Source organism: Rhincodon typus, chromosome 11, assembly GCF_021869965.1.
Source record: "Rhincodon typus isolate 14 chromosome 11, sRhiTyp1.1, whole genome shotgun sequence".
Taxonomy (NCBI): domain Eukaryota; kingdom Metazoa; phylum Chordata; class Chondrichthyes; order Orectolobiformes; family Rhincodontidae; genus Rhincodon; species Rhincodon typus.
The window spans coordinates 43,406,050-43,431,690 of record NC_063342.1 but is presented as its reverse complement, the minus strand read 5'-3'; the positions used below and the strand labels follow the sequence as shown (position 1 = coordinate 43,431,690).

At 39.0% G+C, this 25,641-nt stretch overlaps 1 protein-coding gene across 1 annotated transcript in view; it reads left to right on the top strand.

The window, feature by feature from the left end:
* Positions 1-25,641, top strand: part of epha6 (eph receptor A6) — a 590,517-nt gene that overhangs the window by 458,551 nt on the left and 106,325 nt on the right. The window contains exon 6 of the mRNA XM_048603194.1: positions 21,832-21,956. Within this exon, the coding sequence (XP_048459151.1) occupies positions 21,832-21,956 (125 nt within the window). The remainder of the gene's footprint in view (positions 1-21,831; positions 21,957-25,641) is intronic.

Here is a 25,641-nt window from a genome sequence, read left to right as displayed (position 1 = left end):
CCCATTTCTGATGAAGGGTCTAGGCCCGAAACATCAGCCTTCCTGCTCCTATGATGCTGCTTGGCCTGCTGTGTTCATCCAGCTCTACACCTTGTTATCTCAGATTTTCCAGCATCTGCAGTTCCTACTATCTCTGACACATTTATAGCTACAGTTTTAATGTGCTTGGTCCATTTAAGTTTCTCATCAATGGTGAACCCCAAGAGGTTGATGGTCAGAAATTCAATGATGAATATCAAGGGGAGATACCAGAATCTCTCCTGTTGGAGATGGTCAGTTTTTGGGATTATGTCATACAAATGTGATCAATGGTTATGGAGTTTGGATGTAGTCCATATTTTGCGGTACATCAACTTGGTCTTCTTCATTATATACAAACTTAAAGTGGTGCTGAAGACTTTACAATCATCAGTAATCATCCCCATTTTTAACTTGATGAAGAAAGGAAAATCATTGATGAAGCAGCTGAAAATAGTTGGGTCTTGGACACCGCTATGAGGCAGTCCTGCTGTGATGTACTAAGATGGAAATGATTGGGCTCCAATAACCATAATCACCAATTCTTTTGTTCTAGATAATACTCCATCCAGGAGAATGTTTTTCCCCAATTGCCACTGACTTCAATCTACAATTGGTCAACTGTCATCTTGATGTCAAGGGGAATCACTCAGATCTCATCTCTATCATTCAGCTTTTTTGTACATGTTAGATCAAGGCTGCAATGAGGTGGGAAGTTGAGTGTTCCTCGTGGCACCCATACTGAACATTGAGTTGGCAAGTTTTTGGTGAGTAAGAGCCACTTTGAAATATGTTTTTGGGTCCTTGAGCAATACTAATTGAGTGTCTAATGACTCTTTTAGGACCCAAACCTCAAATCAATTTTCTTTCAATATGACAAACTGGGACCTGCAACTCTTAGATCTTATTGGTCTTGATCTAATACAGCCTAATCAGTGGTATACAAAGGATCTGCAGGTGGCTTTCATCAATTTGTTAAGGTTTTTCAATAAAATTCTTTACCTTCATATGAGGCCAAGTGGAATATGTGCCTTTTTTTTTTCATTTCATAGAATCCCTGCAGTGTGGAAACAGGCCCTTTGGCCCAACAAGTCCACACCGACCCTCAGAGCATCCCACCCAGACACATCTCCCTATAACCCACCTAATCTACACATTCCTGAACACTACAGGCAATTTAGCATGGCCAATCCACCAAGCCTGCACATCTTTGGACTGTGGGAGGAAACCCACACATTCATGGGGAGAATATGCAAACTCCACACAGACAGTTGCCCAAGGGTGGAATTGAACCTGGGTCCCTGGTGCTGTGAGGCAGTAGTGCCAACCACTGAGCCACCGTACTGCCCTTCCAACTTTTTTCTTAGCCCCTTGGCTGCCACCCAGGTCAGCCAAGCTTGTGACCCTGCCCACAAACAACTGAAGATCTGGCTTTAGATCCACAACTGGCATTCACACTTGTTGGTATCACACCAGTGAAGTCGGTGGATCTATTAACCGCTGGGCTTGTATGAGGAGAACAGCATACACTGTACCTGATTTGCTCCAATTCAGATGTGATCCTGTTTCTCAGCCTGTGTATCTAAAATAAAACAGCAAGCCATATTTATTGATATCTATGTATTATAGTCATGTAGCCATACTGCACAGAAAAAAACCCTTTGGTCCAACTCGTCCACACTGACCACACATCCCAATCTGAACTAGTCCCATTAGCTAGCATTTGGCGCATATCCTTCTAAACCCTTCCTATTCATATACCTATCCAAATGCCTTTTAAATGTCGTAATTGTATCCACCTCCACCACTTCCTCTGGCAGCTCATTCTACACACGCTCCACCCTCTGTGTGAAAGTTACCCCTTGGGTCCTTTTTAAATATTTCCCCTCTCACCTTAAACTTATGCCCTCTAGTTTTGGACTCACCCACCCTAGGAATTGATAAAGAAAATTTTCTTGAGGGCACTTCACGAATTCGTCCGCTTCCAAGCCCTTAACACTATGGCAGTTCCAATCTATACTTAGAAAGTTAAATCCCCTAATATACCATCTGCTATTTTTACATATGTCTGTGATCTCCCTACATATTTGCTCCTCAATTTCCCACTGACAAATAGGGGGCCTGTAGCACAATCCCACAAAGACTATCATCCCCTCCTTATTCCCAGTTCCACTCATTTAGCTTCACTGAACAATCGCCCAGCAATATGCTCTCTAAGTACAGCCATAATTTTATACATAACCAAAAACACCACTTCCCCCCTCTCTTGCCCCCCTTTCTAACCTTCCTTTGGCATCTATACCCTGGAACATTGAGTTGCCAGTCCTGTCCCTCCTTCAGCCATGTTTCTTTAATAGCTATGATATCCCAGTCCAATGTTCCCATCCATGCCCTGAGTGCATCTGCCTTACCTGTCAGGCCTCTTGCATTGAAATAAATGTAGTTTAATTCGTCAGTTTTATCTTGTTCTCTGTCATGCACTTGCCTGCCTTGTTTATTTAACTGGCTCCCTTTAACTTCTGAACCAGCCTCAACCCTCTTTCTTGTCTCACTACTGCTTAGGGTCCCATGTTAATCTCTTCCCACGTAACAGTACTGTGAGAAGTAAATTGGTGACCTTCAAGATTTGTATTATACTTGATCTAGCTTTAGCAAGATTCCGGTTATGGAACTGTTAAAACAAAATAGTCTTTCCAGTTTCCTGAAGAACCTTTGACAAATCTGTCTTCAGTTAGTTAGGCATTAACAAGGCAAGGCATAACTTTTCAAGTTATCATTGCTGGTGGTCCTTTAAAGACATATTACATTTTAAAATGAAGCAGGTTGTAAAAATGCAAAATTCACAGCTTGGTGATGACTATTAGTCATTTCTATCACCTGGATGAGCTGTGAGCCTCCTGGCACCTGTTGAACAATAGTGAAAATTTCCATTCCAGATACCTGGTAGCAGCCTTTATTAATCCCTTTATTATAATTAGACATATCAGAGCAGGAAGGGAGGTAGTCACTTCTATTGTTGTGATTCACCAATTCTGAGTATTGATCAAATAATATGTTAATTTTATCTAGTGTTACAACCTACTGGGATGGCATGCTATAAATTGAGCCCTGCCTTTCCCAAAGTCATTCCAAATGTTCAAGTTCTTTTAATGTACACATTACATGCAATTAACTGCATTTAGACCAAGGCTGACAGAAAGCAGAGATGTGGTTTCTATACCAACCAATAATTACTAATTACAAGTCATTAGACTATAGCTACAAGTAAACTGATATAAGCCATTAGCATATAACTTCACTTTTTAACTCACTAACTAAAGCTCTAATCACCTTATAAATCTGCCCTTTACAGAGGCGCATGCACATGCACATACACACACACAATCAAATAGGTAGAGTAAATTATCTGTAGAGGTAAAAAAAAACAGGAAAGTCAGATCAGTCAGCTTTGTGTCTAGCTTCCGATGTTGAGATGATCTTCCTTTGGTTGTCCAGACCCCTTGTTGTTCAGATGTCTTTCTACGGATGTTTTTACTGGTTGGTAAGGAGTATAGAGTGAGTGATTGACTTGGAAAATGTCCCTGATTTATCAATTCAAAAGTGGCAGCTCACAGCAACAGATACAAGAAGGGTAAGTGTTTTCTTTCTTCAGGTTTAAATTTGAGTTTCTAACTGCAGAGAACAGGCAGCTCCTGGGCTGGGAGCAGATGTGCATGCATCCCCCAACACCCCGCCATCACCACCAACCCCCCACCACCCACATCATTCATGTTACTGTAACTTGTTTCCAGCTCCAAGTTACTCAACCACCTCAGAACCATTCATGCAACTGTTGGTAAGTGAAAGGTCTCTGTCATTAGTGACAGTCACTGGTCCACAGAACCCAAGCAACCTCCTGTTGCAAATAAGAGCTGTATCAGTACACGATCTTGGCATCAGATTGTCTAAAATCTGAATTTTAATTATCGCTTGTTCAAACTTTAGATTACAATGCCTGCCATATGTAGGCCACTTCCTTTCAAAATTGCAACCACTCTTTCAAACTTTCATATTTAAAACAGCTGTTTTTATTTCAGTCCACAGGCTTCTTTCTTTAAAAAAATACAAAGTACAAAAGACATAGTCTTTAAACTAGATAAACTATTTCTAGAAGGCAGCATCCATTTTAAAATGGTTGTGGCATTGGGGTAGCTACAACCAATCCATTTTGCAAAAATACTAAAATATTTTTTAAAGCTATTAAATAGGGCAAAACTCAGATTTATTAATTTCTCCCAATAGAAGAGTTTAACACTAGGTAATCATGGTCAATGTATTTAATTATCAATGGCCCAAAAAACTCTAATGTACTAACAAAAACAACACAGAGACCACAGGTAGATTTGATACTGTTGAAATGGTGCACTTCATCTTTAAAATATGTAGAAAGAAAGAATACTTGATTTTCTAAACCAGTATGTGTCTAGTTCCATGTGCATCAAATAAATATATTTTCCCAAAGCAGCACTGAAATGTTTTACAATATTACCATACAATATTACTATACAAATTTATCTTACAATAAATTTCAATCAATAAAAGAACTGACAAACACAGAGAATGCTGGAGAAACTCAGCAAGCCAGGCAGCATGGATGGAGAGAGAAACGGAATTAATGTTTCAAGCTCAATCTGACTCTTCTTCAGTTCTGATTGTCATCAGGGCTGTTTTAGGATCCCTTTACTGTTCCAGCTGAGCTCAATCCACTCAGCAAAGACCAAGGGATCTAGAAACATCCTTGTTTTTCATTTATCTGAAGAACCATAGAAGGAAGTTCAATTATTCAACTAATGCCTACTATACTCTGAGGAAAAGAAAAAGTGTGAAATATATAAAATAGGATAATAAATTAGAATGATATGACATTATGCAAAACACTGCCAATATCACAGATTTTACATTATCTGACGAACTGAATGATGAAACCGAGTTTCTGTTCAATAGTGTTTCAAGTGCTGGATGTTAAAGATCCAAAAGTTGACTGTGTGGCATTTTCATTAAATAACTAGCACATTGTAAATTAAGTTATTTGAGACCATCTGTGCATTAGAACCTCAGAAAATTATTCACTGACTTCTTTTAGCAAAATAATAAAAAGCTCTCTATGTATAACAAGCTTTCACTTGAGTTCAATTAACAGTTAGCAGATGGTCCATGCAACAAATTACATTTTGAATTCAACACTGTATTTTTCAACTTACAGGGAATAATTTCTCCACATATACTCAGTACAATAAGAAAACTTCAAAATGGTGCTGCATTTTAGATTTCTAAATATAATGTTATATATTTTAGTTTTGTAACCATGACAATGTCATTTAAAGTAAAATAGCAACATGGCTGAAGTACAAAAAACTGAGATTAAGAGTAAATGAATGATTATCTGATTGGCAAGAAAGAGCTACTAGCGTATGTCAAGGATATGTGTTGAGAGCTGTTTTTTCTCTCCATATTTAGAGGACGTTCTGTCAGAATTTGCTGCTGACAAGAAATTACGAGGTGTGACTAACAGTGCAAAAGAATCCAGAAGATAGCTTACTGAGAGTGACAAGTTGGAGGAGTTGATGAACATGTGGCAAATGCAGTTCAGTATAGAAAAATGTGAAGGTTGGAAAGAAAAACTGAGAAGAAATAAAATCCTAAGTTATGAAATATGCCGAACAGAAAAATTCTGAACGGAATGAAATAATAAGTTAACCTTTGCATACAGAAGAGTAGATCTTTAAAAGCAAAATGAAATTACACTTTAACTATAACATTATTACAGTAATATTTGTTACATTTCCCTAATTGTTTCAAATTCCCAAGAACCAATCAAAACACAATCAGTAATGTGCCCCATATCTGCTTCAAATTATATTTTTCAAGAAGTACTAGCTAATTAGAGAAAATGCACTTTGGTTTGCTAATCTAACATTAAGCCCTGATTTAAAACTAAGTATTTTGACATATGTTCAACCTTAGGAATATGGAAGGACATGAAATTGCAAATCCATCTTTCCTATTAACGGATGCTACGTCCTTATCTTTCGTTATTGACATTGGAGCTCTTTTTACTTTTGAGCAGTAGAAATTGCACACCTGAACCTTACATTCTGCTGAATGAAACTATTTACTAAAGGGAAGTAAGTATTGAAGTCAAAGTTTATCTTTGCAGAAAGGAAACATTTTCAAACAAAGCAATTGACCTTTGAGTTAGATCGTAGACACGAAAAAACCTTGTGTGTAAGCAATGGATGTTGATATTATGGTGGCCATTAGCAACAACAGAATAATATTTGCAAATTATGCAAGCTCCATACTGGGGAGAAGAGAACTATTTTATTGACTAAAATAAGGCACCTCAAAATAATTAAAACAATTGCTTCAGGCCTTAAAAGCTCAAGAAACTCTATAGTGTTTTAGACAGATGGAATTCCCAGAGTAACCAATTGTAAAATCTGTGCTATTGATTTTTATCTTTACCTGTTATCACTATTATGTACAAACTATAAGACAATTTATCCCTTTAATCAGTTCTTTGTCTCTTGCAGTCTAATATTAAAGCTGCGTGTAGAGCATTTTGTCCCTGGGTTTTCAATAATGATGCAAGTTTGCAATGTTACAGTTGCCAGTTACAACACTTAAATACTTATCCCAGTCCTTTCCAAATATTTTGAGAGTTGGTGGCTCTGCCTCCTTCTCACACTGAGTTCCAGATCTGCTCCACCCAAATACTGATGTATGTGTATCCTGTGAAAGCATCTATATACATATAAATAATTACCGCATGTGAGAACCGTCTGTGACTCGTATCATTGTTTCTCTGTTGAATAGTGGTTACACTTTGTGGGATTGTAATATTTTGGGTTTTAATTGAAGTCAGAACTTACTACACAAGGCTGCTTGGTTCTTTTATCTCAGGTGAAGGTCACTCAGTCTCTGTAGCAAAATGCTTCAGATCCATCAGATTCATTTGAGACAAAATATCTCATAGAGTCATACAGCATGGAATCAGACCCTTCAGTCCTACTCGTCCATACTGATCAAGATTCCCAAACTAAGCTAGTCCCATTTGCCTGTGTTTGGCCAACAGTCCTCTAAGCCTTTCCAATTTGTGTACCTGTCTTTTAAATGTTGTAACTGTACCTGCATCTACCACTTCCTCTGGCAGTTCATTCCACATACGAACCACTCTCTGTGTGAAAAGTTGCCCCTCAGGTCCCTTTTAAATCTTTCTCCACTCACCTTAAAAATATGTTGTCTAGTTTTGAACTCCCCTACACTAGTGACAAGATCTTAGCTATTCATCTTATCTGTATCCTTTATGATTTTAAAAACCTCTTTGGCCTCACCAACGTCCTGTGCAGTTGCAACATGATGTATGACGTCCTAAATCCTATACTCAATGGACTGATCAATGCATCTAATGAAACCTTAAACAATAACAAAATTCCAGACATACATTTCCACCTCTCATACTCTTCATATACTGTTCTGTACTGTACACTGCCAATTACAAAATAGATAATTTGAGGTAATAATCTGGTGTGAAGTAACTGACCTTCCCTTTCTTTACCAACTATACAAAGATTTTGGTAGGTAATGTTTAATTGTAATTACTGTACATTAATGTTATCAGTTACCAATAGAAGAAAGACGTCAGGAGTCATTCAGGAGTCATTCATATCCATAATGTAATAAAGGACTGAGGTAGAGCTGATTCTTCTTCACACCTCCTGTTAAAGTCTTGTATTAAAATATTTATTTTAGAAAACCTATAAATCAGTGCCATTTACAACTTCCATTCAACCTCTATCAGGCTTCTGCAGATTTACTCTTCAACTCAGATAAGACCAGGCCACACTTGACTATAGTTAAATGCATTATTACTTATGGGTTTGCGTGCAGCTTTGAGATTACTTCAACAAATAAGAAATAAACTGTTTCAGTCTGGGAAAGGACAGTTTTATGAGTTCTTGGAATATGCTGCAGCAAGCTTTTTATGCAGATTATTGGAGCATTGGGAGATGTATTTTTAAAGGAAAATATTGCTTACTAATTAATGTCACTCTTACTGCTTATTTCCTTACTATTTTATGAAGGCAATGAAAAAATTTGAGTGTCTCTCAAACTGTTGTTGTGTTTCAGTGATCTGCGTACGTAATCAGATGAGTCTGTGCTTTTATGTACCCTGAATCTGTGCATTTATCAAGTGTTGTAGTTGAAAATTGCTACTTTTTTGTTTCAGAGAGCAAACAGCCAAATCCATACGGTCTGCTATGATGAGATGTGTACTTTGTGTACATTTTAAAACCACACAAATAACAGTGTTCATTTATAAAGCACAGTGTTATTAATATATTTTTGTCCTGACATGGTTTGTTTTAAATGGCAAAGTATCCTGCATACGTGGCATTTAAGCATTCAAACCATTTTAAGGTCTGACCCTACATACAAGACATGGAGGTACAGCTGGAATAGAAATCTATTGATTTAAAAGTTAATTTATAAAGTCAAAGCCTTGATAGCCTAGCTTCCCTGCTGTAGTAATGCTCATTTAGACATTAATTTTGGATGACAAGTGGAGGAAATTTTATTATTAACAATATTAAATAGAATTCTGTTGACACTAGCCTTGAGAATTTCAACTAACATAGCATTGATTATCTTCTAGCTTACTGTTAGATTCCCTATTGCATTAACAACTTTTCTTGACTCCAGCTTACCCCCACTTACAGGTTTTTCTGTTAATTTGATTATTGTGTCTAATGCCTCTTCTTCCAGCAGATTTTTTGTTTTGGTTTGGCATCAGCTACTTTTTAACATCTTTCACAGGATGTGGGCATTGCTGGCTGGACCAGCATTTACTTCCCAGCCCTAACTGCCGTTGAGAAGGTTAGTGGTGAATCGTCTTCTTACACTGCAGCAGTCCATATGCTGTGGATACATACACAGTGCTGTCAGGGAGGGAGTCTCCAGGATTTTAACCCAGTGACAGTAATTATACCCACCCGCCCAACCTATTTCGTACCTTTTGAAAGGATGATATCACAAATCTGAGCGTGTAATGGGGACTTAACATAAAGGTCATGCATGCAGTGATTGTGAGAGATGAAAATCCCTCACTTCTTCAAAAGAAGTGCTCTTGAAGGCTAACCTGCCCCTGTGGAAGACACAGCAGGCTAAAAATAGTTTTGAGCATGAGGATGTGATTGGAAAGGGTACTCTTCACAAAAATGTGTTTTGATGCCACCCAGGAAGAGAGGAATACAGATTATCTGTTGAATAACAATTAGCTATTATCAGTGTTCATACAGACATATGAACATCTGAATGAGGATCAGGGTGGGCTTTCTTGTCTCTTGATCCTGCCCAGCCATTTGCTACAATCATGGCTAATCTGATTGTGGCTTCAGCTCTACTTTCTTCTAATCTCTTTGACTCCCTTGTCAATGAAGAATCTATCTCACTTTGCCTTAAAAATATTCAATGGCTCAACCTCTGCTCCTCTTTGGAGAAGAGAATTCCACAGAAAAATCACCCTTTGACAGAAAGTGGAAGTCTCTGTATTTCAGTCTTAAATGGAAAACTACTTATTGTAAACTCTGTTCCTTAGCTTTATTGTTTCCCATTACATAAAAAAATGTCCTTTCAATATCCTTCCTGCCAAGTACCTCTGGATTTCATCTGTTTCAGAAAGATTGCCTACTTCTAAAATCCACTGCCCAAAGGCTGAGCCTGTCCAACGTTTTCTCATAAGATAACACCCACACCCCCATCCCAGAATGCATCTTCTTTGACCTGTCTCTAAAGTGCTTACATCCTTTCTTAAGTAGGGAGTCTAAAACTATATACAGTTCTCCTGATACGCACTTCTCAAAACCCTGTATGACTGGACTAGAACCTCGCTATTTTCATATCCTATTCTACTTGCAATAAAGCCCAATATTCCAGTTCCAAAGAAGAGTCATATGGAACTGAAAACAGTAACTGTTTCTCTCTCTGCACATGCTGCCAGACTTGCTGAGTTTTTCCAGTATTTTCTGGATTTATTTCAGCATCTACAAAATTTTGCCCTTATTTTTATCAATATTTCACTTGCCATCCTTATCATTTGTAAAACCTTCATGCTAACATTTTGTTACTAGGACACTTAGCTCCCTCTGCACTGCAGAGGTCTACAATCTCTTTTCCATTTAAATAATATACTGCTTTTCTCTTCTTCTGGCAAAGTGGACAAATCACATTTAACTACATTGTTCCCCATCCCCAAATTTTGCCTTTTCACTAAAAGTTTGATCTCTTCACAAACTACTGTCTTACATATCTTTTTGTTGTCAGCAAATATAGCAATGTACCTTCAGTCCCTTCGTTCAAGTTATTGATATAGATTGTAAATTGTCGAGGCCGCAGCAATGGTCCCTTTGGTCCTCCACCAGTTACATCCTGCCAATCTGAAAATGACCAATCAGTTCCTACTCTGTTTTTCCTGTAAGCTAACTACAACACTAACCATGCCAAAATTTTAGCCCTTACGCCATAGGCTCTTATTTTATGTGTCACCTAATCAAACACCTTCTCGAAATCTAAGTGCAGCATATCTACAGGTTTTCCTTTATCAATGTTGCTTGTCTGTTCGTCATAGAACTCCAAGAAATTAATCAGACATGATTTCCCTTTCACTGTAAACTTTAAGAATGACTATTGGAGAAGGATAGGAAATATTGAATTATGCTAGAGTTAGGGGGTATGCTCATTTTTGAGACCACTGCTGGTTCCAGGGAAGTTAACACCAGCTTCGCATTTAGAGAAAAAAGATATAATGTGGCAAAGATTTGTGGTAAAGCAGACCATTGGGAAAGTTTTAAGAAACAACAAATGACAAACAAAAAATATTAAAGAGGAAGAAGATAAGCTTTGAGGGCAAACTTGCAAGTATTATAACGATGGACAGCAATAACTTTTATTTAAATATATGAAGAAGAAGAGAGAGGCCGGAGTTAACATAGGCCCCTTAATGAATGAGGCTGGGGAAATAATAATGTGGAACCAGGAAATGGCAGAGGAGTTGAATAAATAATTTGCATCAGTCTTGACAGTACATGATCCAAATAGCATTCCAAAATTACTAAGTAATCAAGGAGCAAAGGAAAGGGAGAAAATAAATATGACTATCATAAGAGAAAAGGTGAGAAAAGGGAAAGTGATGGGATGAAGACTGACAAGTCCCCTGGACCTGATGTAATGCATCCTAGGATATTAAAAAAAAGTGGCCATAGCGATGGTGGATGTGCTAAGAGCAATCTTCTAAGGATCACAAGGTTAAGGAAAAGTCTCAGAGGATTGGAAAACTACTCATGTAACACCTTTATTCAAAAGGGAAAGAAAGCAAATAACAGATAACTGTAAGCCAGTTAGCTTAACATCTGTTATTGAGAAACAGTCTGTTATGAAGGATATAATAGGATCGCATTTAGAAATATATAATATGATCAAGCAGAGTCAGCATAGCTTCACTAAGGGGAAGTCATGCCTCACAATTTTTTTTTGGAATTCTTTGAGGAGGTCGCAAACAGGATAGATAAAGGGAAAGCAGTGGATGTAATATATTTGGATTTTCAGAAGGTGTTTGATAAGGCACCACACATTAGGCTACTTAATAAAATAAGAGCCCATGGTGTTGGAGGTAGTACGTTAGTATAGATAGATGATTAGCTTACTAATAGAAGTGATTGAGTAGGGATAAGGGTTGACACGTTCAGGATGGCAACCTGTCGCTAGCTGAGTACTGCAGGGATCAGTGCTGACCCACAATTATTTACAATATACATTAGCAACTTAGATTAGGAAAGTGAATTTACTATATCCAAGTTTGTGGGTGACACAAAAATAGGTGAGAAGGCAAGTGGTGAGGATGACACAAAGAGTCTAAAGAGGGATATGGACAGATTAAGTAAGTGGGCAAAATCTTAGCAAATGGAATCTAATGTGGAGAAAATGTGAGGTTATGCACTTTGGGAAGAAGAATAGAGGAGCGGAATGTTAGTTAGATGGAGAAAGCTACAGACAAGAGGGATTTGTGAGTCTGTGCATAAATCTCAAAGCCAGCAGATAATTTCAGTAGGTAATAAAGAAGGCAAATGGAATGTTGCCCTTCATTCCAAAGGGAATGGAATATAAAAATAAGGAGGTTTTGCTAAAACTATACAGCCAAAATACTGTGAAGAGCTTTGTGTACCATACTGAAGGAGATATATACTGGCAATGGATGTCGTCCAGAGATGGTCCACTAGGCAGTTCCCGAGTATAGAGGGAATGTCTTATGAGAAGAGGTTGAGCTTATGGTTGGGATGTACTTATTGGAGTTTAAGAGACTGAGACATGCGCTTTTAGAAACAAACAAGATTTCCAGGGAATTTGACAGATTATCTGTAGAAAGGTTGTTTTCCATTGTGGGAGAGTCTAGGACCAGAGGGCATTACCTCTGAATAAGACAGCGTTGAGGAATTCCTTCTCTAAGAGGATAGTGAATCTATGAAAATTTTTATCCCAGAGGGCTGTTGAGACTGGGACATTAAGTATATATTTAAGGTTGAGATAGACAGATTTTTAAATCAGTAAGGGAATTATACGGTAAAGTCAGGAAATTGGAGTGGATTATTAGATCAGCGATAATCTCATTGAATGGAGGAATAGACTTGATGGGCTGAATGATTGCTTCTTGGTCTTGTGATTCTAATTTATGTAAGTGGCCTTGCTTGAAGAAATTATTATATTTTGAAAAGTTTTGCAGACAGACAATATACAGTCAGAGAAACAGTGAAATTTGAAGTGACAACCAGAAATTACAAAAGCCTTTGTGCACAATAACCACATGAACAGAGCGAAGTCATTTAAATCTAAGTCAACCAAGTGTAAGGTCTTGCGCATATTGAGAAGCAATGAGAAACTTTTTTTTATTGAATGGCATTCAAATGCCTATGAAATAAAGTTGAAAGTGACTTCAGAAGTTCAGCTGACTAAGCAATATGGGCTATGTGCAAGTGTATGCTTGAGCAGCAGTCAGCCACATCCACTTTCACAGCTGGAAGGATAACTGCACTTGGTCCTTGGCACTCATCCAGATCAAACCTATGGCTCCACAGAAATGAAATATAAATCCAGGAGTTCACTGCAGTATGTTAATGCACAAAGTATAGTTGATATGATTGGGGAGATATAGATACAGGTTGCTATGTTGAACTGTAATGTGGCTATAACAGAGACATGGCTCAAGGAAGAGCTGAACTGGGTTTTAAATATTTCTAGTCACAGTGTGTTCAGAAAAGATAGGAAAAGGAAAAAAAAAGATAGGAAATAAAGACAAATGGTGAAGGGATACATTTTGAGCTGGGTAGGCTCTGTAGTTGAGTTCTGCAGGAAATACATGGGAAGATGGTGATGATTGTGGTTGTTGGAGGTCAGTCATCTCAGCTCCAAGTCGTCTCTCAGGAGTTCCTCAGGATAGTGACCTAGGCCCAACCATCTTCAACTGCTTCATCAATGACCTTCCCTCCATCATAAGGTCAGAAGTGGGGATGTGCAAGCATCAGCAAACAATGTTCAGCACCATTCATGACTCCTCAGATACGGAAGCAGTCCATGTTCAAATGCAACAAGATCTGGACAATATCCAGGCTTGGGCTGACAAGTGGCAAGTAACATTCATGCCACACAAATGCGAGGCAATGACTATCACCAATAAGAGACAATCTGATCAGCCACTCCTTGACATTCACTGGTATTACCATCACTGAATCACCCACTATCAAGATTCTGGAGGTTATCATTGACCAGAAATTCAACTGGACTCCTCATTTAAATACAAAAGCTACAAGAACAGATCATAGGCTAAGAATGTGGTGGCAAGTAACTCACCTCCTGAATCCCCAAAGCCTATCCACCATCTACGAGGTACAAGTCAGGAGTGTGATGGAATACTCCCCACTTTCCTGGATGGGTGCAGCTCCAACAACACTCAAGAAGCTTGACACCATCCAGGACAAAGCAGCATGCTTAATTTGCACCACATCCTTAAGCATCCATTCCCTCCATCACCAATACTCAGTAGCTCAGTGTGTCCAATCTACAAGATACACTGCAGAAATGCACCAAGGTTCCTTAGGCAGCACCTTCCAAACTCATGACCACTTCCATCTAGAAGAACAAAGGCAGCAAATACATGGGAAAACCATGACCTTCAAGTTCCCCTCCAAGCCATTCACCATCTTGACTTGGAAATACATCGCTATTCCCTTCACTGTTGCTGAGTCAAATCCTGGAATTCTCACTCTAAGGACATTGTGGGTTTACCTACAACACATGGATTGCACTCTGGTGCGGCTGCACTTGGAGTATTGCGTACAGTTCTGGTCACCGCATTATAGGAAGGATGTGGAAGCATTGGAAAGGGTGCAGAGGAGATTTACCAGGATGTTGCCTGGTATGGAGGGAAGGTCTTATGAGGAAAGGCTGAGGGACTTGAGGCTGTTTTCATTAGAGAGAAGAAGGTTAAGAGGTGACTTAATAGAGACATACAAGATGATCAGAGGATTAGATAGGGTGGACAGCGAGAGCCTTTTTCCTCGGATGGTGATGGCTAGCATGAGGGGACATAGCTTTAAATTGAGGGGTGATAGATAAAGGACAGATGTCAGAGGTAGGTTCTTTACTCAGAGAGTAGTAAGGGCGTGGAATGCCATGCCTGCAACAGTAGTAGACTCGCCAACTTTAAGGGCATTTAAATGGTCATTGGATAAACATATGGATGATAATGGAATAGTGTAGGTTAGATGGGCTTCAGATTGGTTTCACAGGTCAGTGCAACATTGAGGGCCGAAGGGCCTGTACTGCGCTGTAACTGTCTATGTTCTATGTTCAAGGAGATAGCTCACCATCACCTTCCCAAAGGCAACTGGGGATGGGAAATAGATGCCACCAACCAGAGACACACACATCCCATGAATGAATTTTAAAAATGTTAACTTAATGACTGAGATAGCAACAACTGCAGATGCTAGAGTCAGAGACAACAAAGTGTGGAGCTGGAGGAACACAGCAGGCCAGGCAGCGTCAGAGGAACAGGAAAGCTGACATTTCAGGTCAGGAGCCTTAAGGAGGGTGGCCTGCTGTGTTCGTCCAGCTCCACACTTCTTGCTTTTTCTAATATGTTTAATAATTTCGATTTTGGAATGCAGGAGACAATTTCCAAGTTTGCCGATAGTACAAAATTTGTAACATTGTGATGAGTACAGCACAAAACTATAAAAGGACCTTGAGAAGTAGATGGAGTGGCCAATAGTTTCAAATAAAGTTCAATGCACAGAATTGTGAGGTATTGCATTTTGGTAGAAAAAAACATGGAGATACAGTAAAAACTAAATTATGCTACCCTGAAGGGTGTACAGAAGCAAGTGGACCTGAGTATATTTCTGCATAAGTTACTAAAGGTAAGGCAAAACAAAAGAGCTGATCATTGATTTCGGGAAGCAAAGTGGAGAACATCCCCCTATCTACATCAATGGTGCTGAGGTGGACATGGTTGACAGCATCAAGTTCCGAGGAGTGGTGATCGTCAACAATCTGTCCTGGACCATCCATGCTGATATGACAGTCAAGAAAGCACAATAATGCCTCTGCTGCCTCAAGAGGCTCAGAAAATTTGGCATGTCTGTAGAGGCTGTTACCAATTTTTATAGATGCACCATAGAAATCTTTTGGAAATCTCTTATAACCTCTTCCAACCTCTTCCGTTAGGCAGAAGACACAAAAGCTTAAACACACGTACCAACAAATTCAAGAACAGTTTCTTCCTCACTGTTATTAGACTTCTGAATGGACCTCTCAAATTTTAAATTTAATACTGAACTTGCTGTTAGCATACCATATGCACAGCTGAAGATTGTATTCTTCACTCTGTTCTATTACCCTTATGCGCTTTGTGTAGTATGATCTGCGTGTATTACATGCAAAACAAAAGTTTTCACTGTACCTAGGTACATGTGACAATAATAAATCAAATCAAATCAAATCAAAAGATGAAGGGACCAGTCGAGCAAGTAGTTAACAAAACATACTGTAGCAAAGGTTTCTTTAATAGGGAATACAGGAGCAAGGAGGTGATGCCTAACTTGTATAAGATACTGTTAGAATTAGAATTAATGTTACATGTACTCAACTACAGAAGTACAGTGAAAAGTGTATAAAGTCGCCCTTCTTGGCATCATCTTAGGTGCAAAGGTAACTAGGTACAAATTTTAGGTTACAAGTGGAAAAATAAAGAATTAAAGTCCTCCTTTAACCATTGGCTTGCAGACGGTCCACGCTGAGCTTCCCCATGAGAGTTCACACACCACATAAGGGCTTGACCTCCCCCGTGCTCAGCTCAATCTCCCCCATGCTGGGCTTGATCTCCCCCGTGCTGGGCTTGATCTCCCCCCGCTGGGCTCAATCTCTCCCCCACGCAAATTGTTCTCCTCTGGGCTGGGCACACACTCCTCCGTGATGCTGTTTTACTGCCGACTGCTAGAGTCCAGCCCAGCTCACCAGACACTTTGCCGCCTACTGCCATCCAGGGCTCACCAGCCACCTCGGTGCAGATTGTTCAAATCCCAATCTGGTACAGCACTGAGCCCCCAAGCCAATTCTACACTAAGGACTTCAGAGAAACCATGGTGCTATCACACCAGTCGCCTCTCATCAAAGGACTGCACAGGGCCCTCAGACGCTGCTGCCTCCACAGCTGAGTTCCCTCCAAAAGGTAAGATGCAAAAATTCGTAAAAAACTAAAAAAAAAGTGAGAAAAGAAGAAAGAAAAGCAGTCGGAGAGGACGACCCTGGCTCAGAAACCCTACACTGCCACCATCTTGTAGAGTTGAAACTAGTTAGACCTCAGCTGAAATACTGTGTGTAGTTCTGGATACTACACTTTAGGAAGGATGTAAACATGTTAGAGCAAGTGCAAAGAAGTTCCTGGGATGAGGCACTTTTGCTTTGTAGATAGTTTGGAAAAGTTGGGACTGTTTTCCTTTGAAAGGGAAAGGCTAAGAAGAGAACATGAAAAAAAAAGAACTGTGAAAACAATAACACAAATTGCTGGAAAAACTCAACAGGTAGGGCAGCATCTGTGGAAAGAAAGCAGAGTTAACATTTCTGGTCCAGAAAGGCTAGAGATTTGATAAAAGGTTTCAAAATCATAAGCAAGGCTGGACAAAGTAGTTGAGAGAAACTGTCCAAACATATAAAAAGATTGGAAATGAGAGTGCACAAATTTAAGGTAATTTGTAAAGGAAGCACGATTCTCATAGTGAATAGTTAGGGACCGAAACACACTGCCTGGAACTGTGGTGGAGGCAAGTTCAGTTGAGGCTTTCAAGAGGCTACCAGCTGATTGTTTAAATAGAAACAATATTCTGGGATGGGGAGAAAGGCCGTGAAAAATGTCATCATACTCTTTCATAGAGTTAGCGTAAACATGATGGTCTGAAAGGCCTCCTTCTGTGCCTACCAATTCTATGATTCTGCAACCCACAGAGTATTGATCTCATGTACACACCTGCTCCCCTACATGGTATCTATTTCACACACACCTATTCTCCTGTGCTGTATCCATCTCACACATACTACTTCCCTATACTGTATCCGTCTCTCACGCACCTCCCCTACACTATCCATCTCTCACTCACCTACTGTCCTATACTGTATCTTACTCCTCTACACTGTATCCATCTCATACACACTACTCCCCTACACTGTATCCATCTCTTTCATACGTATTTCCCTACACTCTATCCATCTCACGTTTACACCTACTCCTCTAAACTGATTGCTTGATGTTCAAATGCTACACTTCTAGTCTCCATCATCTTTCACCCCAATGCCATGACTCACATTCTGTCACCAGAAGTGCCAACTGGGAATTAAAATTTAGGAGCATGATTGAGCCATTCGGATTTTTGAGCCGGCTCCTTGATTCAATGAGATCATAGCTGATCTGGTTGTTATCTCCACCCAGCATTTCTGTCTGAACCCCATTGCACTTGATTCTGTTGTCCAGATGAAGCAGGACTTAGAAGCAGAATGTCCTTTCCGTGTTAATGGCTTTTCTTTATCTATGGCAGTGTATCCAGTCTTAAATACATTAAAATGATTAAATCTCAGCATGATTTCTGTTGCAGTAATATCCAACAGATGCTGTTTTCTCACTTCTGCCTATATCAGCTGTTGAAGAAAATGATAGACCGCCAATGCCTTACACAGACAAGTGTGGCCAGAGAGGTGCATCGTTAAATTTGCTTCTGCACAGTACCGAAAGTTTAAATCCTTTGCTAGTGTTTGTCAGCTAAGACTGACAGGAACAGGGTTCTCAAAACATTTCAAGTTGAGGATGAGTGAGTATGTAATAATGCTGTCCAGATAATGTCGCTGCTATTAACAATTTTACAGCCATTATGTCCAATTACTCATCAGGACATTCTGACAAACTTCCACTTCAGGTATTGTGAAAAAATTTTAATAAAGTAGATTTTCTTCAACAATTGCTAATGCGCACACATCTCAAACCCACTGATTGTTTGCATAATGGTTGTTATCTATGTTCTAACAATGCGCAGTGTGCTGATAGAATGATACGGCTCAGGAGGAAGTCATTGTGCCTGTGCCAACTCCTTAGTAAAGCTATCCAATTAGTTCTGCTCCTTTACTCTTTGACCATAGTCCTGTCAATCCTTCCCTTTAAGTATTAATTCAATTTTCTTTTGAATATTATGGCTGAACCTGTTTCCACAGTTCTTGTAGGCAGTGCATTCCGGATCACAACTTGCTCTGTAAAAAAAAAAGCCTCTCATATCATTGCTACTTCTTTTGCTAATCTTAAATCTGTGTCGTCTGGTTACCAGTGCTTCTGCTACCGAAAACGTTTTTCCACTACTTATTCAATCAAAACCGTTCACAATTTTGAGCACATTTATCAAATTGCCTCTTAACCTTCTCTATAGAACAAGCTGAGCTTTTCTATTTTCTCCAAATGATTGAATTGAGGAACAATCCCTGGCACTGTGCTGTCAATTTTGTCTCTACCCTCTGCAAAGCCTTGAAATCCCCCCTAAAGTGTATCCAGAGTTGTATTTTGTTTGCGGCCTGGAATTATTTTCAACTATCAGTAGAGTTCAGGGGGAATCTGGATGTTTTTTTCAACAGATTTGTCAACTTGTCCTATTAATATGCAAACATATGTCAGAACAGCTGTGTCTACTCCTGCAGCAGCTTAAAAAAATACTTTTTTTTCAGAGTGAGTTGTCATGATCTGGAATGCTCTGCCTACAAATGTGCCATTTGTTTATATTACTTCTCTCGTTTTCTAATTCTATAGTGACAACATATGTGCTGTCATGAAACACAGATAGCTCTCCATGGCGACTGGTGTATTAGGTAATGGTTCTGAAATGGTTAATGTTGGAGAACACATTAAGATCCATCCAATGTGATGATGTGATACAGGTTTGGATGGGGATAAGGAATCTATCTTAGGATCTTGTGGAGTGCAGACTTGGATATCCACAAATCTGCTCACAATCATAGTCACAACATCTAATTAGCTAATGTACAATGAGCTAATGCACTCTGTTTCTGTGGTATTTTTTTCAGATAACCATGGCTGGCACATTGGGGAATGTGGTAGTGTGTAAAGATCACTTGAGATAGCCCACTGACAACTGTTCTCCTTTATCTTTACTTTGTCTTGGGTCTATTGTGTGATTATGCTAGAGAATACACGACTGGAGAGTATCTACAGAAAAGGCATGTTCTTTGATAACAAGAAGGTTTGTTGAATGAAAGCATTTAGTACAACTGCATTTGGTCAGCTATAATTATTGGAATGTCAGGGGGCTAGTATAGATACGTCCGCTCCCTCTGAAAGCTCGAGTAGAACTTCTTTCCATCCACAGACTGTGTATGACATCAACAAACAGGGAGGAACCAATGTACCATTAACCCCTCTATAACCAGTACCCGAGATGACAATGCCTAACTTATGCAACAAACCAAACCTTGTCAAGAAAAGAGCCTCTTCTTGTAAGGACACAGTAATGATTGATCCTCTGCCACTGGAAATCAATTCAGCCCCTGTATCCAGTCAAAGGACAAAAGATTGGCGGCAGCAACCCTCAATCACAAATGCAGTAACTTGTAGACAATCTCAGCTTTGATCACCCTTTCTGAAGTTCTGCCTCCCATTAAAGCTGCCTTGAATATCCTGCAGCTTTCTCCCCATGGAAGATGTGAAAACATAAATTAAGTGAAATGTGTAAGTTTGACTTGGTGACCATGGCAGAATATTAGAAATCCATACAGAGTCCTGGGTGTGAAGGTAGTCTGATTGCGTTAAGAATTTTGTGTCTCCTCAATGGGTGAGTTTTCCTAGCAAATATCTTAAAAGTACAAACAATTTATCTCTGGTGGGGAGGAAAAATTAGAGGAGCACCTATCATAAGTAGCCATAAAACACTGCCTAATAGCCCTTCATTATGGCATAGAATGCATAATTGTCAACAGCAATAATGTTGCCAAAGTCCTATTCTCCAGGCTTCCAGAGAATGGGATGTTGGTAGAGATGTGCAAAAAGGTAACACAATGTCATTTCCAAAAAATTCTTGAGTATTGCTAATGATGATGATATAAATAATTTAAACAATAATGTGTGATATTAAAATAATTATTATTTCACATACCTGCAACTGGGCAGGCAGCCTCAGTAACTGGTTCACACTTCCAATTTTATTTCTTAAAATGTATTCTGCATCTCTGCCATTTTTCTTTATGACAGGGATGTGATTCTCACACTAATTCTTTTCAATTAAAAGCTTTTTGAAGATTGCTTTGTCAATGTATTTGAATGGACACGGTAATGTTGTGCATATGGTATGGACAAGTAATCCAGGGATCATGAGCTCAAATTCCATCATGGCAGATTGAGAATCCAAATTTAGTTTAATAAACCTGTGAGGGAGTTATGGTGGTACCAATAAAGGTATGCATAAAGCCGTTAGGTTGCTGTAAAAGCACCCTCCACTTTGAAGGAAACCTTACCAAGTCTGACTTTTAATGTGATTGTAGATCCATACCAGCATGGTTATTTCTTAATTGTCTTTGAAGTGAACTAGCAATCTACTCAGCTGTATAATATCACTACCAGCAGTTCACTCAGGAGACCCATCACCATTCATTCAGGGCAAGGGGCAATAAAATATTCCCTTTTCAGCAACATCCACATTCCAAAGAAAAACTTATTTTGGAAGAACGGAAGAGGTGGCACAAATGTTTAGCTTGGTTTGATGATGGATGCTTGCTTTGTTTTGGTAATGATTGTGACTGTATCTTTCTGACAGCTCCACACAGAGCTATATTAGAAGCAAACAAAGCACAGTGTTCGTGCTCTTGATTAAGCACAAACAAGTAAATTAATGCCCCATCACTCATGCAGCACTGTTTGTGACCTGTTGTCAATAAACCACTTAGATTCATTGATGGGACGAGAGTCAGGGGAGTTATTGGCCAAGCACAGCAGGCAGTGAAGTTCAAAAACAGTGGTTAACAGAAGAGACTAAGGGTGTCCACCTGTGAAATTGAAATAACCACAATCGCATGTTGCATTATAGCACTTTGACAACTGCTGCTAAACTGATCCAAAAGCCAAAGATTCACTTGAGCTGGTTTTCCCTATGAATATTTTTACAGAAACTTTTGTCCTTTCAGCTCCCTCTCTGATTAGGTTTCTGAGGAAAGATTGGGCATCCCAGAACAGTATTGGTCTGTCATGGCAGGAGCCTGAGCATCCAAATGGAATCATTCTGGACTACGAGATAAAGTACTATGAAAAAGTAAGGATCCATCGAGAATGACACTGTACACAATATTTAGTTCCTGAGAAATTACACGCAAAATTGACAATCTCATAATGAAGCCTTATAACGTATAAAGAACCGAATCATAATTTTGTGCAATAATTTTAAAATGAATTGAAATATTTGTTTTCCCATTAATATTCTAAGTGGTGACTACTAAAGGAAAATGAACCTCAAAATAACTGTGCCTGGTTTTCTGTTGATGTGATTGGCTGTCCCAGTACAGGCCTTTGCCAATGATTAATTTAATAGTTAATTTGTTCCTACTGTTAACCTTGACATTGTATCAGAAAGTAAAATCTCACACATAATTAGAAATTGAAGTGCATCTGTTTTTGTGGAGGACCAAGTTCACTGGGAATGGAGGTAAGAGATGAAATTGCTAGCAGCATCATTTCCAAGCTGTCAGTCTTGCCTTGAGCATAGACACTTGGCCATACGAAGCCTAGGTATCTTTGCAGTAGAGGACACCTGGGAGTTATTAAAAGGCAATATTCTAATTGGAGGAGCCTGTGCATTTGCACAAGTGACGTCGTCCCACAAAAGCACACAACTGTTTACATTCATTAATGAATGTTGAGGTTACACTTCTACAACTGCCCAGTAGCTCCTGCATTTTTGAATGAGATTTCAATATGCTATGAGGTGGAAGCAGCCAGCTCAACATATACCAGATACCTGAATGCTACAAATGGTATCATCCAACATAAAAAATTAGTAACGGGAATGTTAATGTATATATGTAAAAAGTTGTGAAATGTAACCATCATACATTGTCTGCTTCCATCTTCTAACCGTCTTAAACCCCAGGCAATCTAAAGCTTGACTGTTTATGTCCTAACTCTCACAATGTCCTATTCACTCATTACCCTTCTGGTCAGTGACCTATATTAGCTCCCAGCTAAGCGATGCCCTGTTTTAAAATCCTCGTCCTTGTTTCCAAATCAGTTAATGGCTTCACTCCTTGCTAGCTCTGCAATCGTGTCCAACTCCACAACCCTCAGTGTCCTTGTAATTTTGGCCTCTTGAGCATTGCTGATTTGAAGCACTCCACCATTGATGGCTGTGCCTGCAACTACCAAGGTTCAAAGCTCCAGAGTTCCTAAAAAAAAATCTCTCTGCCTCCCCATCTCAGTTTACACAAAGATGCTTCTATAAATCTAACGGTTCAATCAAGCTGTTTTATCATCTGTCCAAATATCTCAATTTCAGGATTTGCATCATATTTTGTCTCTGTTTCTATGATAAACCTTTGGATGTTTTATTCCTTTAAAGGTGCTATATAAATGGAAGTTGTTGTTTACATGCAAATTTGTGTCTCAGTTTTAAAAGTGGTAAAAAACGAAGTTACATGCAGTCATCACTGTGAACAAAAAACAGCTTCTAAATGCACTCAGCAGATATTTTTTAAAATGCTATACGTGAAAAGGAAAGCTGGTATGGCCGGAAACTGATCTGAGCATCTGGCAAGTAGGACTCTGATTAGATCAGTTGGCTAGATGGTCATCAGTACCTGTTTGGTTCCTGTTTGGGCTGAGGCAAATTTGGGACCTTGCTCCTTCCTCCATCCCTGAGAGTAGAAGGCAGTCACAAGCCAGCACTGATAAAAGCTGCAAGAAACCTGATCAGGATGAAGCATCATCATACAATAAGGAGAGGAACAGGACATTCATGACATATCTGGCGAGGTATAGGCTATTTCAAATTAACTAAGAAAGGACCCAACAGTTATCCCATGTAGTATTAAAAAAAAACACACACTAAGTTAAACACTGCTGCACATTAATGAGTGAATAGTGTAATGGCCTTTAAAGTTATTTATTGGTTTGTTTACCACAAGCACTGCAGCAGGAAAGTCTTTGCTATGGTTTAAGTCAATAACATATGCCACACTCTGACACCCATCATCTTTTAAAGGAGTAAATCCATTAAAAAAGAGAAGACAAGTTATCCAATTCTTTAAACTAGATTTATAGAATCAGCTAAACTTTATTCTTCCCTCAGTAACCATGAATGTCTAATTTTGTCTTACATTTACAGACATGAGACCTTGCGGTACCAAACTTGACATGATTAGTTAAGCACCTGCTTAACAGAATATTATATCGCATATTACCTGCCACAGAGTTCCAGTCATTATAAACAGCACATCATCTGACGTTGCATGAAAAACAGTTTGGAGAGTCAGCCAGTAAGAAAATAACCTATCAGATATAGAATACAACCATTCACCAGTACATCACAGAAGGCTGCATTGAAAATAGTGTTAGTTATTTTAATTTATTCAAAGTTCATTTGCCTGTTCATAACTCCTCTCTCTGGTCAATGGAAAACAAGAAAAGTCTTCTGATATGAACCCAAACTCTGGAGAATTAAAATAAAGATTGCTTTCCAAGATTACTGAAAAATCTCCACAGGGGCCAGTATCCTGTCACCAGGCCATCCTTTATGGAGAGTCTTTAATACAGATCTAGCTCCCTCAAAGCCAGCTCTCAGAGTAGACAGGATGTTCTTATCTGTCAGCCAGGGCTCCCTGATTGGGGTTGTTAACATGACCCAATCAGGGAACTCATATTATATGAGGCCCAGCTGGCTGACCTCATTACAATCACTATACCAATAAAGCAGACAACATGCATGTCATGTTCTCAAGTTCACTAATAGCTGGCGAGCTGAAGCATGCAGAATGTCCGGGAGAAGAAAAGGACAATTCTGGGACTCAGGCCTCCCCTTAAAGGTAGCAACATCCATTACTTAGCCATGCCAAGGACTACTGAAATAAGATAGAGTAAACTTTGCAAAATTGAAAAAATCAGCTACCTCCTACAGTTTTCCAGCTGATGGTATGCTCCATCATAAAGAAGGGAAAAGTAGCTTATCCGTTGGCACTTCATGGTAAGATTAGCTAGATGACAAAAAAAAACCAAGCGATCTTATTTTGTATGGGTGGCATTTTTCTTAAATCTCAGTGCAGCTGGCAGAATACATTCAGATTGCAGCAGCCCAACTCAGGTTCTGAGATTATTCTTTCAGAATCTTTGACACTAATTACAGAGGAGCGAAGTCAAAATTGTATTATAATCTTAAGCTTCAAATGATGTTGGTGATCTGTGATTGACTTCCAGTGTCATCACTCATTCTGAACTGCTTACTATTTTGTAATGACAGAAATCTGGAATTGCTGTTGGAATTCCACACGGGACAATCAGAACAACTTATACCTGTATACTTACTTATACAATGTTACAAAATTTCTGTGACAAAAAAACTTACTTGCACAAATCCTGTGCCAGTAAGGTTGAAAATCAACCGTGATTTTCTTGAATGGTGGAAAAGCCTCAAGGAAATTGATGGCTTACTCCCATGCCAATTTCTTGTCTTCTTGATGGCCATTGTTTGAAAGGGCCTTTATGCAAAACATGGTACTGCATTCTGTCTCAGTAAACTAGCTTAAAAAACTGTTGTTCTTTAGGTAAACAATTTTATCCAGATTATGACAATATCCAATTTCAATATGCAGTCATTAATTTAACTGTTCCTGATGAAATGTTTATGTTAGTATCTGGACTGCATCATGGATTTGTCCAGCATTTCAACATTTGCATAATTTGAATTTGAATCCACCTCACAAACATGAACACTATTTTGTGTCCATGTAAAT